This window comes from Astyanax mexicanus, chromosome 16 (assembly GCF_023375975.1).
Source record: "Astyanax mexicanus isolate ESR-SI-001 chromosome 16, AstMex3_surface, whole genome shotgun sequence".
Taxonomy (NCBI): Eukaryota; Metazoa; Chordata; class Actinopteri; order Characiformes; family Acestrorhamphidae; genus Astyanax; species Astyanax mexicanus.
This window is the reverse complement of record NC_064423.1, coordinates 20468593-20487700: the sequence shown is the minus strand read 5'-3', so window position 1 is coordinate 20487700 and position 19108 is coordinate 20468593. Positions and strand designations below refer to the sequence as shown.

Sequence of the window (19108 nt, the reverse complement as noted above, 5' to 3'; positions counted from 1 at the left end):
TCACAGCAGAACCAGTATTTTTTAGTACCAGAATCTTTGCATCACACGATCACACAGCTAAAGAGATGCTTGCTCTTGTTTCAATTTGGGGTGAAGCAAAGTTCAAACAATAAACAATTTATTTTTTGTTTCATGACTCAAAGTCTATATATATCAGACTAAATAAAGCACACTTAAAAAAAAGATCTGACCGTGCCCCCCCTCCCTGTATATTCAGAAGGGGGACTAAAATGATCAAAAAATTCTAAGAATTCTGGTAAAACTAAACTATAATATGAACTTCCTTTTTGCATTTTTTTGGGCCAAAGATCTGGATCTCTTTTTGCTTATATATATATATATATATATATATATATATATATATATATATATATATATATATATATATATATATATATATATATATATATATATATGTATATATATATATATATATATATATATATAAATAAAGTAGGTAATTCAGACCATATTTTTTGTTAGTTAGTTAGTTATGTATGTAAGTTAAGACACTATTCCAGTTTGGGGCAGTGCTAACTGTTAACAGTTAAGAATCATTTTTGTTTTATGTTTTGGAAATTGTTTAATGGGTCATTTTATAGAAACGTCCATTTTTGTGCCCCTAGCCTATACAGATATATTAAACTTGAAAAACAGGTTAAGATTAAATTGAGTTTACAATTTGAAAAATAACAAGAAGTTATTTTAACAATTAAACCTTTGTATGCAACCAATTTAACAACATTTGTTTTTTTAATATTTTTCAAAGTGTTTTTCAACCCTTTTAACTGTAATAATCTACAGATGACTGAAATGTATGATTTATATGACAGCAAATATATATATATATATATATAATAAAAGCAAATGCCAAATACATTTATTAAAATATAAAAGGGAAGCTGTAGTCCCCAGAAGTTGTCACTAGTGTTGTGTTGCATAACTTAAGCTTGTTTGTGTAATTTCTAAAGATCTATTAGGAAAAAAAAAAAAAAAGGCCACTGTCCCTTTTTCAGTTATCTGAAATGTTCTCATTTCATATAAAGTTGCAAGTGTGACATACTTTTTTTGATAGGGAAACTATAAAAACAGAAAACAACTAGATTAATTAACACATTTAAGCAGATATACCATGGCTGACAACATGGTTGGATGGTCAGTTGCAGCCATTTTGTAAAATGTACGTTTAATGATAAATGGCTCTGGTGTTAATGTAACTGGTGCGACCTACCAGTACTTTATTTTAGGGAACTCTAAAAAAAAAAAAATAATAATAATTTTAAATTAGATTCAATTACATATTTTAGCAGATATATCATGACTGACCACATGTGGTTTGAAAGCCAGTTGCATCCATGAAAACTGTCACTGGTGTTACCATTCTTTGGTACCCCCAAATGCACAAAAAAGGTTTAAAAAAAATATATACATAAAAATGTTAAAAGCTGTTATTAAGCATATTCATACAGCCAATTAGTTATACTATAAACACTCCCAGTGTATATGTTAGAAAAAAAATTAAACATTTTGCTATTCCAAAACTGGACGTTTCTTTAGAGTGACCCTAACACTCTTTTCTGTGTCTGAGATCCAGAATTCCTCCTAAAACAAACTGTAGATAATGTGGCCCGTAATTTTTGGGAGAGTCCTTTATCTATTTTTTGCAGAATCAAAACAATGAATTAAGCTGTAGCACTTAAACTAGATGACATGACCTCACAGAGTAACAGCCTGTCGTTTTCATGCTGGTGTATTCATTTTTTACTGGAAATAAACATTTCTAAGTAATTAAACATCTGAACCCAAAAGCACAGTGTGCTTAAAAAATGAAATAAACGATAACATTTTAGCGATATGTATTGGTTGAGCAGTCAGGGATTTGCTGTGTGTGCGCGCACTCTGGCTGATATTGTGTACCTGTGTAACTGAAAATTCCTTCATAAAAAAGTAAAAAGTAAACAAAAACAAAAATCATGCTTTCAACAATTTTTATGCTTTACACATGTAAACACACACACACACACACACACACACACACACACACCTTCCCATGTATCTGCAGACACAGAAAGATCACGCACGCACGCACACACACACTCTACGGGTTGTGATACGTCAAAGACAGTGTGAAGCATAAAAATTGAATTAACATGTAACAGACAAAAGATGTTGCTGGCAAGAACAAGCAGCACCAATCCTTAAAAAAGTGCATGATCACAGACTAAAAAGAAAATATTTGCTTCACCACAAATATAAGAGTAACTGGCCTCTTCCCTTTTCATAAATATATAAAAAAAAAAAACAAAAAAAAAACCATAATATAACAATCATAATAATAACAATAATATTAAAAATAACAACAGCAACAACAGGAAGAACACATCATTCTAGAAAATGATGATATATTCTGAAACAGAACAGAAAAAGACTAAACAGTGTGGTCTGGTGCTTGGTGTCGCAGCCCGAAAGAGAAACTGCATGTCGTGCCTATGTATAGGTTTAGTGCAGCCCTGCACGCAGAGGAACACGGCACTCTTCAATCTCTCCCCTCAGCCTCATGGAATGAAGAAACGTGAAACAGGTTAAAACACATATGATGGTCATAGCTTCACTCTCACCTTTCAAAGGAGTGCAAAATAAAGGAGGAAAAAAAATATATATCCCAAAATGTAAGAGCCCTATGAGAACCCTCCTCCCACTAAAACTCCAAGAACTCCTTCGCACACTTTTCTGTGTCCGAGATCCGGATCTCCTCCTCCTCGTAGTCGTCGAAGTTGCTCGTGTCGCCCGGCCCTCTGCACTTTGGTATGATGGGCGCCTCCACCTGAAAGCAAACGACAAATAATGACATCATGAAAATAAAGGGATAAGAAGTGAATGAAGGACAAAGACATCACAGAGGGGTCGAAACAGGACACAAATTGAAAGGTGTAGAGCCATGTCTGTAACATCTCAGATGTGTAAAAGTAAAACATGAAAGACAAAATTTATATCACAGGTGTAGAAATTAGTGATGCAGGGGTAGGACAATGACGTTAGAGAGGTGTAGAAATAAGAAATATACATAGGTTGATCTAACATCATAGAAGTGTAGAGACTGAGGTCTAAAGATAGGACAGATACCTCACAGAGGTGTGGAAATAATAAATAAGGCAAAGACTGACACAGGTGTGTAGAAGATAACACTATAAAGGTATATAGAAATAAAAAAATGAATAAAGTACTGCCATCATAAGGGTGTAATGATATTATTAGGGCTGCAACGATTAGTACATAAAATTGACAATGTAAATTATTTAAATTTGCGACTACAAATTACATTGTTGACTAATCGTAAATTTTAAACAGTACCACATTACACAAAGTGCTGGGGACTGAAGCACATGGAGACGGGAGATGGGTAAATGGCTCAATCACACAGGTTACAGTCAACTTAGTCTGTGTCTCCAAAAATGCCCAAACACAACAGAGTACATATCTATTCACTAAATATCCATGTTTAACTCTCCATGTTTAACAGTAGCTGAGCTCCGCGCGACAGCAGCAACAGGACAGGGAAAATGTTTGCTCTTACTGCCTCTTCCTATTAGGCTACAGAGGGGCATGTAGTGTTGTGTTACAGTGTTTGTTGTTGCGCCGCTAAAGTATGGAGGATAAAGAAAAAGAAATCCAACCGATTTGAAAGAATCGGAAAAAAATCGAATCGTGACCCCAAGAATCGATTCTGAATCGAATTGTGGGATTCCCAAAGATTCACAGCACTAGACATAATCGTTGACTAATCGAAAAAATATAATCATCAGATTAGTCGACTACAAAATTAATCATTAGTTGCAGCCTTAGACATTATAGGGGTGTACATGGTAGGGAGGGTGGAAATAATAAATAAAGAACAAAATTGTAGAGCTTGGACATCATTTACATCAGAGCTTTACTGTAGAAATAGGTTAAAAACATCAAAGAGGTAAAACAATAATACATTGTTAATCAGAAATTAACAACTAGCAATTGTGTTTTGTAAATTGTTCCTTATTCAGAGAATGCTCATACTGTATTAATGCAGTCTACTAAACGTTTACAACGCATTCCTTATTTTAAGCTCGTTCATCACTTTCTCTCTCTTTGCATACCTTTCTCTCATATATGGCAATCCAATCTGTCGTAGCAAACCACTTGTGGTTCTTTATGTCATTGACCCCATTCTTTAGATTGCCAAAGCGCTTTGTGAGGTCAACCTGAAGCAGATTCCTCAGCAGGTCTTTTAGATCTGAACTGAAGTGAGAGGGGAATCGCACCTACAGGCAAAAGATAAGAACAGAGACAAAAAGTTACCAAAAGTCCTGAAAGTTGATGACGATGAGCTCCTGCTCTCACCACCCTCTAATCATTTTCATCATTCCTTTTTACTGACCACAAATGACACCATAGTTCCTGAAATGTTATCTGTTAGATAGTTAGAAGCATGCCACAAGACCGTCCCACTGTTTACCTTTCCAGAGACAATTTTCTCATAAATCTGGATGGGCTGGTCAGCGAAAAAGGGTGGGTAGCCTGCTGCCATTTCATAGATAAGAACACCAAGGGCCCACCAATCAACAGCCTTATTGTAACCCTACAAACAAAGCAAGCGCACAATAATATCCGTTATATAACCTGCAGCTGAAAGAATTATGGATATAAAATAATGGGAATCAGTGGGATGGCTTATTTACTCAACCTTGCTAAGGATAATCTCTGGAGCCAGGTATTCTGGTGTCCCGCACAACGTCCAGGTTCTGCCTTTTACTCTTTTTGCAAAGCCAAAATCTGTGACCTACAACAAATAAGATATAAAAACACACAAACAAGTCCATTTAGATATTGTACGCACCTATTTATCCACTTAATACCTATGACTATGACACCGATTAGTGTCATAATTTTCATATAACTTCATATAACTGAATAATATTAACCACAAGCTTTAAGAGGTTAAGAAATACTTACCTGGATGTATCCATGCTGATCAATGAGGAGGTTCTCAGGCTTCAGGTCTCTGTAGATGAGGTCTAGAGAGTGGAGGTACTCAAACGTGAGTACAATCTGAGCTGCGTAGAACCTCGCATGGTGCTCGCTTTGGGCACAAGAATTTGGAGGATAAATTAGATTGTTCATCAACATGATTAAAACAGGTTGAGTCAATTACTGTACATAGCAAAACAATTCGTAAGGATATAATAAATATTTGGCAACTGAAAATATTTGTCTGGAAATTATATTTAAAAAAGTGCTTTCGACGTTCAATTGAAAAAGTTAAAAAGCGGAATAAAAATACTTGCATATATAAAAATATATAAATTAAATACAGCAGCCAGCATCACTCATCACGCTTAGTAAGAATTCTTAACAAACTGGCTGTTGTCCGACTGTACAAGCTGTACAGGGCTAGCAGAGCTAATCTAGCCTTAGTATCTGTATGTTTACCAAAAGTCTGGCTGCTATTTTTGAGTGAATTTAACTCACATGCGACTTAAGTAGCACTACTAAGGTAAATTTATGACCAAGCTTGCACTGCTTAAGTAGACTCATGATTAAAATAGCACTACTGAGGTATATCCATGACTAAATTTAAACTGCTAAGGCAGTAATGCATGACTAGAGTAAATTAATTATTAGTTTAGCACTGCTGAGGTACTGTAAATGTATGATGTTTTGTTGTTTTGTCTCTAACAGCTATGCTAAGTGCTCAAAATGTTTACCTGAATCTTCCAATTCGTCTAAGATGTGAAAACATCTCTCCACCAGGGACATACTCCATAACCATATACAGGTTTGAGTTGTCCTGTAAAGTCAGAATATAGGGGAGAATATAGTTAAACCACGCAAACCACAAGACAGTGAGATGATGCACACAAATCTAAACTGTAAAACATGATACAGTGAGTAAACAGACAACTTTGAGGAAGCTTTCCAAAACACTGTCCTCTGAGTAACAACTGCTTATCAGTACAGAGAGATCCCACCCACTCCTCTCCAAACCAACGGTTACTGCATTACCCAAACATATCCAGTAACGTACCTTGAAAGCATACTCCAATCTGACGAGGAAAGGGAAAGAGACTGCTTGCAATATTCTCTTCTCGTTTAACGTGTGTTCTATTTGTTTCAGCTTCACCACCTTTAAAAAAAAAAAGAAAAAAAAGAAGAAGAAGTCTAAAATTAGTCAAACTTTGCTTAAATATTTTTTTTCTTTCTCCTTTTTTTGAAACCCTCTTTGGCTAAGTGCACATTAAATGGTAAAAATAGACCAAATGTAATTTTCAGAACAAATTTGAAGAATATTTAAGGCTGTACACACACAAAGACTATTTTTTTTGTTTGAACAGTGCTCCTAATCTGATGCAATGCTTCACATGAGGTTTCGGTTTCATCTTCTCTAGCATTCAAACTTGCAGTAAAAAAAAAACAATGACACTGACACAAACACTGCTTTAGTTTGTATTTCATTTCTCAGTTTTAGTCAGAATGAGCACATTATTACAAAGATAGTGGAACATTTTCCCTTTACTTTAAAGCCCTTTCTGTATATTTATACAGTTTTGTGATGTCGAGGTTGGGTTTTTGCCATGTCTGCAGTGCCAGCTTGTTAAGCTGAATAATAATTTATAGTTGATAAATAACATAAAAAAGGAAGATTATTTAGGCAGTTTAATTATTAATGTAGCTATTTTCATAAAATAAGATATCTTTAAATATGTCTAATAATTCCATTTCCAGCTTGCCATCTTGGTATCACAACCTTTTTTGTGGATTCACAACTTTTCTTTTTAAGAGACTGAAGATACTTGCTGAATGTTTATGCAATTAACAAGATTAATGCCACTTAATATTTCTCATATGGTTTCCTAACTTAGCTGACGTTAAGGTCTACCTTTGCCAGCCTGCCATTGTAAACAGGAAATTGTTCTGGACACATAAAGGTTAAAAAAAAAAAAAAAAACGTAGGTTAGGGGTTTCTCAAACAGAGTGATAATGTGCAATGGGGTGCTATGACACTCTGTATTTCTTCTATATATCACTTTCAGTCATGTCCATTTATTATTATGGGCCATATCTTAAGAAGTGATGCCTGATTTAAAAAATATTACAGAAAAATTGACAAAGCCTGAAGCTTTTGTTTTAACCACATGGAAGAGCTGCAGTAGCACTAAAAACAAAACAAAAACAAAACAAACAAGATCAATCACATTTTTATCGTTTTTATCTAAAATTGTCCACCCTGGCATATTGCTTGCTGTGACAGGGTGGATGCAGGCGTGAGAATAAAAAGTAATCATAGTAGGAAATTTGACTTGTGTGTATTCTGAAATCTTACAATATGATAAATTGTCAAAAGCATTAAGTAATCTATATAAAAGTTATAAGATGCCAAAATGCACCCACATACATTTTGTTAAGTTATTTTCTTCTCTTGGTTATTTTGTATTTAGCATAGCAAGAACATCATCAAGTCTCATAAATATATATTTTTTAATTTACAGGAAGCACACTTACCCTTTGATCCCATTATAATTTCTCTACTTATTCACCTATTACTAACATTTTGTGGACATGATGTTCTGTCCTAAGAGCCTATTCTAGATCTACTCACTAAGCTACACACAAACCTGAAGGGAACAGGGTGTAGGTGTACTGTCTGAGGTTTTACGCAGAAAGAGAAAGTTTCCATTTCCGTTACGTGTTGACACTGACACTTTAAAATTGGTTAGACTAATGTCTAGTGGTCAAGCTTTGTGCGTGTACTCACTTTCTGCTTGTCCAAGATCTTCATAGCGTAGTACTGCTCTGTTGCTTTATGCTTCACTAACATAACTCTTCCAAAAGAGCCCGTACCAAGAGTTTTCAGTCTTTCAAAGTCATCAAGGCATGTTGTGCTCTGACAAAAAGGCAAAGGAAAAAAAGCAGTTAACAGTTTAGACACACACTGGGAACATGGTAAGCAGGTTAAAAGGAGGAAAAAAAAAGTCTCTTCCTGTTTACCTGTGGAGGACACTCCCATTTTCTCAAGAAATCCTCTTTGGCTTTGGCTAAAAATTCTTTCACTAAAAGAAAAGAAAAAAAGGATAAAATATCATACATTAGTAAAGCTGTATTTACTGTAAAATAACATACCCAAACATGCACTAGTTTAGAGTTCATTTCACTTCAGAAAAACCCACAAAATCTAAGCAGGGAGTACTTAGTTGCAAAAAAATACAACCAAGGCAACCTATAAAGGGATTTTTTTTTGCTTCTAGAGGGTCCGTGTACATGCAAACTAAACTCAGACTCAGTGCAAGCAAAACACCACAACAGAGCAATTCTAGACATCAAACATGTCTGCCCACTATCGAAGAGGCTGCAAGTGTCGAGACTGAAACTTCACTGGAAGCTAACAGACTGAAAAAAATGTTTTTCTTTTTTGTTTTTTTTTAATATGTGACCAATAATAAAAGCATGAGAACTGTTCATGGTTTTGAGCTATTCAATAACAACCTATACCCAGAATAAGCTGAAGACTAATGCATAAGGATTTGAAACTGCTGTTTTTAAAGCAATGTGATCAGATCAGGTGATCAGAGAGCATTGTAGCATTGTATTACATAAGCTCAAATCATCTGCGGTTTCTTTTAGGTTCTGCAATACAATGATAATAAAATGAGGAATAAAAGTATAACAGAAGATAACTACTTCATTCATATTACTCACTATTTATTGTATTCTGGATGAGATTAATTTGGAAATTTCTGGCTAAATGATCTGCATTTTACTCATTTTACTGTATCTAGGACAACCTACAAAAATATGATAATAATAATGTAATAATTATCATCTTTTTTTTTTTCATTTTCATTTGTACATTTTATATTTATGTACTGCCACAAGTATTAAAACACCCGCAGACATATACAAGAAAGTGTGGAATACTGGTATTAGCCCATCATTTTAATTAGAAACCCTGTTTACAGTGGTTACCAGAAGTGAAATGGACACAACGTATGTGTACACAATAAAAAAATCCATATTGTGAAATTATAGATATTCTGTCATGAAAGCAGTTTATTCTGCATTTGTTTTAATAATTACTTGATATTTTTTTGCATAATTGTTTGTTTTCATGTGCAATTGTTTGTTTATATGCATGCATAATATTGTGCACTTTAGTTTTGTGGGTTTCGTTTTGTTATATTGTACTATTTTTATATTAAATGGTTTATTTTGTTAAATTATTAGTATTTTATACAAAATCTGAGTCTTGGTAAGTTACTATTAACAAAATAGACACTGTTTTAATGTTCTGATTTCTTTGTTGTTTATACTAATTATATTATATTATAATTAAAACTCTCACACTCTCTGAGACAGTGGGCAGCTTAAGAAACATGTGCATACCAAAAGCTTCTACAGTTCACCAAGGTTTACAGGAGCATGAAAAGAGAAGGGAGAAAGAGTGGAAAGAAATGTTTTACAACCAGCATGTCAAGGTTTACAATGTTCCACAGAACAAATCTGCACATTTTATAAAAAAAACATTATGACATTACACAATAGAACAATTATAGACATTAAACTTGTACATGTTTAACAGCTGTTATCACAATCCCAGACCTTCAGAAGACATCACTGCAATATGCAAATGAACACGATATTTTGTGACCGTGTGAGACCATCATATTAACATTAATGATTTTGGTCAAAATAAAGCAAACCAGAGTTTAATTAAGATATATTGTGCTAATTAATGTTTAATAACATATTAACATACTGCAAAACATAACACATAAAGAATGATTATCTCCAAAATAGTAACCTTACAGCAAAAAAAAAAAAAAGTTTGTTCTTTTAATGGACAAAATAATTATGATTTTTTTTTTTTTTACCTTAAAGGAGAACTGTAAAACATGATAAAGAGTACCAAGCTTTTTTAGATAGCCCACCTATGCTCTCCTGCAGCTTTCCGAGATCCAGGAATTTTGTGTTTTTTGCCCAGCACTCTTTACAACAGGTGCTTCAGGGCATATTCAGGGCAGAAAAAACGCTTTTTAGACAGTTATTCAGGCTCAAAGTTGCTCCACGCCTCATTGGTAGAATCCGGAAAGCCCTGACATTTAATACAGGGCATTAATTACTTTAAAAGTGCACTAGTAGCTTATTGAAAAACACTGTTTACAACCGATAGCGTAACCTACATCTCCGGGCGCTGCTATCACTGTACTGATCATGACTTTACTTTATGATGGCGGTGCTCGGAGATGTAGCGAACGCTATGAGTTGTGAACAGTGGTTCTGAATAAGCTTCTCGCGCAGTTTTAAAGGTCTTAATGCATCGTTTTAAATCTCAGGGCTCTTTGGATTCTACCAATGAGGTAGAATTTTTTTTTATTTTGGATACCAGTGTAAAAAGATTTATCTGCAGGGGCAAATGATCTCAGAAAGCTGCAGGAGAGCAGTGGTGGGATATTCCACAAAGATTAGTACTCTTTATCATGTTTTTTATCATCCATTTTACAAGGGAGTTCACCTTTAATGTCACACAGATCATATTTTTTTAGGGCTGAGTAAACATGTCCAATCAGAGCTTTCCCTCCACCTGTACACTGGACCCTTCTACACTCAGTAAGCAACCAGCAAACTGATTTGCTCTTTTTTTGAAGGGCGGGAATTTATAGGTAAACACACATCATGTCGAGTGTTATAAACACTCTCAGCTATAATTCAACCAGTGACTCTTCTCCTAATTTACAACATCTATGTGGAAACTACGAGTACAAACAAATCAATGTGCACATGCTTGCCTTTTCAGGTGTAGAGTCTTTCACATTACAGACAGATACAGATCACCTACATTAATGACTGAACTGTCGAGCTAGCTAAATCTATGACGAATGGTAGTTACAATTAAAGTCCAAATGATTTTCAATATGTTAATGGTTAATATCTTATCAATACAGACTTATCTCTCGTAGAGACTTAAAAGGTTGTTCCACTGGAAATCCTAATGTGGGGAGCCAAATATGAATTTAAAAATGAGAATAAAATGCTAAAGAAAAATAAGAGGTAGTTAAAAAAACTAAAAGCACAAATAATTGTAATAATTTTGCCTTATATTGCTAAAATATTGCTAAAATTGTTAGGTGATGTAGGAAAACTTTACATTTACATTTATTTACAACAAGCTTTTTTGACAACTGGGGTGACTAGTGTTTAGCACTTGCAATCTGATTTAATAAGATTTTAAACAATTTTTACTATTTACTATTTATTTTTTTAACAAGCTAATAAAATGCATAAAAAGATCATTAAATATAGAAGGCTAAAATATAGTCAAGCAAAAACAAACAAAAAACTAAATGAAAGAATGGTAAAGGTGAATTATTAGAAAAGTAAAACTACAGCTAAGATATATATATAATAAAACGTCTCCTAAAATTAAATAAAACTTAAACATAAATCAAGGGAAATTCATCAGCTTGAGAACCACGACCGCTCGTTCTATAACAAACAAGAAACTCCATTACTGAGAACTGTCAGTGTAACGGTTGCTGACAGAACGAAAAGGAAATACAAGTCTTCCTGCTGCACTAACCGCAAAAACATGAGCTGATCATCAGAAGCAAAGATCAATTTTACAGAAATATACATTACAACTAGTTTACAGCCTGTGAACCTGTTTGTCTGCATTTAATCTTATATGATGGTTTGATGCTAAATATCTACAAAAAGAGCAAGGAACCAGAAAAAGCCAGAAATATTATAAAACAGCCCAAACCTGGTTTGCACATGGCATTAAAATTACAGACTGTTGGAATTGAAACCAAGGAAAGACCAAGATTATCAGGGTTATTTTACCTAAAAGCTGATCAATTAGATCATTTTTAGATTTATTAAAATGTATTTTTCATATTTCACTGCACAGCATAAACTGATTTAACAAAAAACAAGCTGTGTGGAAAAATCATTTCCACAGCAATATGTTACTGCTCAGCTTAAATCAGTTCCACCACCACACTAAGCGCTACGAGCCACAAGTGCCAAACCAGCTCAATCTCACTTACTTCTTCCATCCCAAATGAGGGTGTACTCTGAGATATGTGGCACATCGTTCGCCTGACATTTCTCCTGGTTCCCCTTGCGGTACTTGTTAAAAATCCGACCAGCGAAAGTGTCCAGTCTTTGCAAAGCGGAGTTGGTGCTCCCGGACTGACCAAAGCTTGGGTACCTTGCCTGAGCCATTGGCCGATTTGCTTTAGCGCTAAAGCTGCCCAACAGCCAACTGGTAAACACAATTTGCTTCAGTTATAGGTTTCGGGGGCCCGCTGAATGACAGACACTTCCTGTTTGTGATGCTTGCCTTGGGTTAGTGCACTACTGCTTTGTCTTACCACATACAGAGCTAGTTACACTTCCTGTTCAAGATAACCAATTTAATGGCTGCACGGCGAGTGTGGGAGAGTAGCGCTGTGCGGTATTTATCTGACAGTTTAAACACAATCTAAAAACATCAAGTCAATTTTAAAGTGGTCAGCATAAGTACTTAAAATAATGAACTAACAGGAAAAAATAGCTGGAGAACTATACTAAGGTTTGGTAGAATAGGACAATTTTGGTGTTTACTTTTTTTTTTTTTTTTGCATGCAGTTGTGTTTTGCTCAAGACCTCAAAACCTGCTGAGCTGGAACGAATGACAAGGAACCAAAAAAAAAGGCAGCTCTAGGGGAAAAACAAACATTTCAATGCAGGAGAGCAATATTTAAATTAGACTCTCTAAGATGTTTGTGAACTTTTTGCATTTTCAGCATCATGGTAGCATTTATCAGTTATTAGAGCTGTTGAGTGCATTTTTCCTTCTGAACACTGAAACTTTTAATAATGGATGTTTATGTAATGGAAATGTAAAATAAAAGTAGCAATGCAAAATCAATACAACAAGATTTTACTATTTACTACATAATATGAGAGAAAGAGATAATTACAATAAGACAATAAGACTTAAATTTATAATATAATATGCCTTCTGAACTCAACAGTAGTTTTGCCATGTTTAAATCACTAAATAAAACTGCTAATACATCACTGGGCTCTGTGAAATGAATGGGAGGATGCACACAACCCCGTTTTCTCTTTCTTCTGTTTTGTTTACTTGCTGATAAGATCAGGATTTAATTTATTGTAATTGGTCTGAAAGTCTGAACCATCTAGACAAGTGCTTTTACACAGATCTTAGGCCCAGAAATACACCGCATGGGGAGGAGTTTCAGTTGTACTGGGAGGTGTTTTGGCTGCTGAATGTGTTTTGGAGAGAAGGATGTGTTTATACTGCTGTAACATGTGGGTCAATGTGTCACAGATCATATCCTAAAGTGGTCAGAGTGATCAGATTTGCATCTGTTTTTAAATGTGAACTCAGTATGGAACAAACTGTTTGTGTTCTCTTTTATACTGAACATGTACTGAACTGTTACATCTGTACAACATTACTATACAAGCACCCTATATAAAATGCTTAATCTAAATGTTGGAATAGAACCTGAAAATAAGACTATACTATATGTGTATAGTAATCTTGTACTTGTGCTACAAATATATGGTTGAATGCTCCAATGAACTGAAACTGAATCATTAACATATAAACACAATGTTTTCATCCACTTCTCTTTTTGCTATATTATGTTTGATCAAAGTTTAATTAGCAATATATCTTAGAACACATTAGTATGACAAAAAATAAGAAAAGACAAACGATCACATTAACACACTATATTGTAACTTCTTTTGCATATCTTAGTCTAGAAAGAAGTTATCAGTGAGCAGGATCAGCCATAACTCAATGCTTATGGAGCAGAGAAGTGCAAGAGCCTCACTTATCTTGTGGCTTCCAAATATCTGACATGGCATTCTGTGCCGAAGTAACAGGACATTTTAGTGGCAATATATAACCTGGGTGCAAAGACCCTTTTTATTTCAGAGAACTTTCAGAGGACAAATTTATGAATTTATGGTTGACAAAGCAAGCTAACATGCCCGAGGAAACCTTTAAGGCTCTATAAACCTATATGCATAAACACATAACCTACAGGTGTAAATATTGCATTAAGAATAGCTAAGAATAGTGTATGGTTGAAGAGAAGGTTATGTATAACCTTAACTGTTTTACGATCTTATCATCTTTCTTGTCCCATGGAATTGTCGCTGATCGGATCTTAAATGGCCCCAGTGACCTGAATTGTTAGGTGTAGGATCTTCTAAGGTTTGTTTATTAATGAATCTTAAACAGCCAAAAAAACATCAGTCATTTTCATGCAGAGCCCCATGTGTAACCCTAGTTGTTAGGGTTCCTGTATTATGCTACCCAACCATGAGCAAGCCAAATAAGATACATACAGCTCTGGAAAAAAAAATTAGAGACCACTTTAAAATTAAGAGTTTCTTTTAATTTACTTAATTGAAAACCTCTGGAATATAATTAAGAGGAAAATGGATCATCACAAGCCATTAAACCAAGCTGAACTGCTTGACTTTTTGCACAATGAGTGGCATAAAGGTATCTAAAAGCAGCGTGTAAGACTGGTGGAGGAGAACACGCTAAGATGCATGAATTTTGTGATTAAAAAACAGGGTTAGTCCACCAAATATTGGTTTCTGAACTCTTAAAAATTGAAAACATTAATATGAACTTGTTTTCTTTGCATTATCTGAGGTTTGAAAGCTCTACATATTTTTGTTATTTCAGCCATTTCTTGTTTTCTCCAAAAATGCTCTAAATGACAAATTTTTAATTTGGAATTTGGGAGAAATGTTGTTCGTAGTTTATAAAATAAAAAACAGCAATGTTCAATTTACTCAAACATATACCTATAGATAGCAAAAATATGAGAAAATTATTTTGAAACTGAAGTGGTCTCTTATTTTTTTCCAGAGCTATAGGTTCAGAGGAGTCAAACCACATTTTCAATGTTGTCTTTTTGGCTGCTGTGAGGCTGGCCAGTAAAGCACTTTTTTGATGGAGAACATACTGCAGAGTCATCAAGTAAGAAGAATGTCTGTGAGTCTTTGTGTACAAATTTCCCCAGGACATTACAAAGAGTCTCTTAAACACAGAAACGGGTTACACCCTTGATTGGACAGGCCCAACACATAAAACCCAGGTTACATATACACCTTATTTAACTGCCGAATCTTGTATGACAATATAGCCACTAAATTTATACAGCAAGTTATTTTTTTCTATGAAATTAAAATGAATGAGTCATCTGGTGTGCTGTTTTTTTTTAAGGAATCTCAAATTGGGTTTACATTGAGTTCACTTTTTAACCCCAAACATTATATGAATAGTAATAGTGAATGAGCAGAATATGTTTAAAAAGCAACATTTACACAGAGTTACACAATGACTCATTGCAATAATAGTATATTTTATAGCTACATTTCTGCACGACATTTGGTTGAACCAGTGGACACCATAGGCTTTTAGAGCAAGCATATAAGAGTATCAGTTCTCGAGGAAACGTATTAGCTTGCTAACAGAGCTAAACAAGCAAAATAAGCAGTTTAAATTAAAGCAATACATACTCCTGTCATTTGCACGATATTAGCAAACCTATAACCTAGCTTAGCTAGCTAGCTAACATTGGCAAGTGCAGCAAACCCTGCTTAGTTAACTAGCTAGCCAACCCAGCTAGTTAGCTTAGCAAGCTGTCATTATCCTTGAGGAGAGTCAGCTGGCTAATGTTACCGTTAGCTAGCTAACGCTGTGGCGTTAGGTTACAACACCTGAATAAGTGAGTGTCGTGTTGAGCTGCACATTGCAAGTTGACTAGTTTAACGTTAGCAAGCTAACGTTAACCTATTAATGTCCTCCACTCCAATCACAACATTAAGCTACATAACAGCAGCAGTTCTAGCCAATGTTAGCTAGCTAACCTAGCGAATAAGCCAAATAGCTAGCTAGCTAACTGATTAGGTAGTTAATAAACCTAGCTAGCTAGCAATGCTAGCCAACTAGCGCTGATGATACACTCACCGCTTTCTAATTCGTTGCCTTTCTTGGCCGCAGCGGCGTTTCCCATTGTTAGGAAGACACGGGAAAAATGTCAGCTTTAAGTAAAGGCGATGGCAGCGCCGATTAGGGTTTAAGGAGGAGGTGGTCCTTGGTGGGCTAACCCAGCTAGCCTAGCAAGCGGTGTTCCTCGTCTCCAGTCCAGGCAGGGAGCTGGCTGGCTAGCTAGCAGGTTTTTTAGCTCGGTGTACAGCTCGCATCAATCGCGCCTCTATTAGCGAGCTAGCGAGCTGTCAACGGCACACAAACACAACGCCGTCAGGCTAATCGATTTTACAGCTTTTAATTAGCTACAGTGAGGACACTTCGCGCTGTCTCACAGACACAAGACCATTATCGGACTTTACAGCAGCCGGCAGATCGGTCCGTTACAGCTGACATCTATTTATTATCATATTATTCTGATCTGAACGTGCCGCTGGCCGGTGCTGACAGACTGAACCGCTTGCTAGCAAAAATAAAAACAAACAAATCCCAACCATCAGCCGGATATGGCGTTCTTGTAAGTTTGATAAACGCCTCCTGTTGTAAACACGGCGCCATGTAGTGGATAAGAAATGGAATTACTGGCATGCCGGGTCTTCTCTAGCTTCAGTGGTGCTGAAAGATAACAGTGTAACTAACTTAAAGGATAATAGCTAACTGTTCCGTGGGTTTCGCACATTCAGGTGTAACGTTACTAGCAGCAGCAGCAGCAGCAGCAGCTATCCACTCACGAAGCTCAGTGTTTAACTGCACAGAGGTGAGCAAAGCTGTGCAGGTACACAAATCATGTTACTATCTAGTGAGTCAGCTAGTGGAGTTTAAGTAGAGAATCCCAAAATAAAATAATACTCAAGTAAGTTAATATTACTCAAAAGAAAGCCCCACCTTTAACCTTCACCTTAGTATAGCACAAAATGTAAAAGTAACATGATTTAATATGGCCCTACAATGTGCTGTTATATTTTTGATAATGCCTAATTAACCTTCACCTTAGTAAAAGCACAACATTAAAAAGTACCACGATTTATTATGTCACTATAATGTGCTGTTATTTTTTTGTTTTATTTTTGATAATGCCTAATAAACCCACTTTAGGTAAAAAGACTATGGTCTGTGGTCACTTTTATTCGTAACTTAATTTAAGTTAAATCTGATTTAAAAATAGTTTCACAAACAAGTTTTAGTAAAGTTTATTTATTATTCTGCGTCCATATATTTATATATATATCCATTAACCAGAGCTTACACAACGATTTCACTACCCTCTGGTGGAGCATGGGTATAATGCATCTTAAACGAAATATGGAAACATTAAGAGATCTCAATCAGTGTATCAGTTGATCTTTATTTAAGTAATTGATTTTGATGGCAGTTGTTGCTCTGTGTAAACTTTACGTTTTACTCTCTTTTTGGACGTTGTTGTTGGCACTGCTTGGGTCTGGGGCATTTATGGTAAATGTAACTTTAATGTAATTGTGGAGAGTTTTTTCACATATTGATAAAAAAATACTATTTTTTTATTTTATAGTATTATGATTTTTCCAATAATCTAAAAATCATCTAAACGTTTCAGGTAAGGCTTCGTGTTGGGCATGTTTACCATATAACAGTTACTTATGCTGCACCATCATCTCATTATATTGCCAGTAACGTTATAATGAACACTAAAAAACTGCATATGTTACCTGTATCAGCAAATAATTCACTTTAACACCTGATTTATTATTATATAATTAGAAACTGAGTTTGGATACATTTGGTCATTTTTTTGCGTACAGTAGTTATAACGTATAGTTACCACACATAGCTAGCTAGCTTAGCTTTACACATTGCTGTTCAGCTAGGCCATTTATCAGTGTACACAGTATTCACTGATTGGTAGATTCCATAGCTAGTTAGCTAACCGAGTTACCTTCGGTCCAACAAACGAATAAAATACAAAGTTAGGATACGAATGCACAGATAGTTACATAGCTAGAGAATACATTCTTTCTTCAATGACATTAAATATGTACGTGCTCGTAATTAATATGTATGCTGGTAACAAATGTAAACGGTGTAATCACTGTAACACAGGCCCGGTTGGTAACATCAGTCTGTGTTGCTAAGACTTCGCTCTGGAAGCTTCCATAAGCTAATTGTAGAGGAGGTACAGTATAGCTGTTTTATTGCGCTGTGATTAATACGAATGAGAGTCGGATATACACACGCTGTGGTGGTATAGTCAAACAGCAGTTCGTCAAGATGAAAAAAAGCGAAGAGAAACGATAAACAGTTTTGAGAAGAGACTTCGCAGTACATGATTAGCCGGCATGCACTAACATGCGGATCCCCCTGTTTTGGGGAATGGTTCAGTCCATCGTGGCTTTAACCCCTCATTGTATGTACACTTGTGTTGTCTACACGGCACTGGATAGGTTCATTCACGCTGTGTACAGTGCCTACTATATTGTCAGCTCAGATATATAAAAGAAAATAAATAAAACAGCAGCTCTGTCAGCAGATTAGAGCCTATTGTATGGGTAAGAGGAAAATAAGGAGAGAAAATCAGAGGAGGAGGACGCCGCCGCAGAGTGACTGGAGCAAGTGTTCAGGTAACGTAACGTTTAACAGCCCATCGACGCTATGAGTGGAAATAGCTAGGTTAACTTGCTAGGTCGCTATCGTATACATTACTGTAGAATATCTATAGAATAACGTTAGCTCCGCGTTAATAGTTAATGACTGTATTATTACACGTGCGCTGTGTTTGCATCGCTAATATGATCATTGGTCATTTGGCTGCGTGCCCACGACTAAAGATGTAACCTGAAGTGCTGAGCATTAAATCGCCCACCAGCCTCTCTCTCACACTGCATTGTGGGATAGCTAGCTGGATGGGGTGAGAAATCGGAGGAGAGAAAGATGCAGAACGCAGACAGTCAGCAGCGAGATGATGTTCACTAGATGTTCTTTCTAAATGGCATCATTCCTCGTCTACATATTTTGCACGTGCATGTTTGACTTTGCTCCTCCGCAGTGTGTAAATATGGGCCATGGACATATAGT

General features: G+C 35.5%; 2 protein-coding genes across 7 annotated transcripts in view; one reads left to right on the top strand and one right to left on the bottom strand.

Moving 5' to 3' along the window:
* Positions 1–417: 417 nt before the first annotated feature.
* On the bottom strand, positions 418–16713 carry prkacba (protein kinase, cAMP-dependent, catalytic, beta a). 2 transcript variants are annotated; one of them, XM_007233194.4, is made up of 10 exons: positions 16040–16713; positions 8020–8081; positions 7787–7915; positions 6059–6157; positions 5739–5821; positions 4987–5113; positions 4718–4813; positions 4490–4612; positions 4131–4295; positions 418–2824 (listed from the first exon to the last, which is right to left on the bottom strand). In XM_007233194.4, exons 1-10 carry the CDS (start codon positions 16083–16085, stop codon positions 2699–2701), a joined length of 1056 nt encoding a protein of 351 aa, XP_007233256.1. In that variant the 5' UTR covers positions 16086–16713; the 3' UTR covers positions 418–2698. The 2 variants fall into 2 exon arrangements, with proteins under 2 accessions (XP_007233256.1, XP_007233254.1); XM_007233192.4 differs by lacking the exon at positions 16040–16713 and adding an exon at positions 12075–12370.
* A 1715-nt stretch (positions 16714–18428) lies between these two features.
* The window catches only part of ttll7 (tubulin tyrosine ligase-like family, member 7), a 113076-nt gene continuing 112396 nt past the window's right edge, over positions 18429–19108 (top strand). The window contains exon 1 of one of the 5 annotated variants that reach the window (XM_049465707.1): positions 18429–18654. The gene's annotated coding sequence lies outside the window, so the exon portion shown is untranslated. The remainder of the gene's footprint in view (positions 18655–19108) is intronic. The other 4 variants (XM_022669746.2, XM_022669749.2, XM_022669748.2 and 1 more) reach the window with 4 other exon arrangements.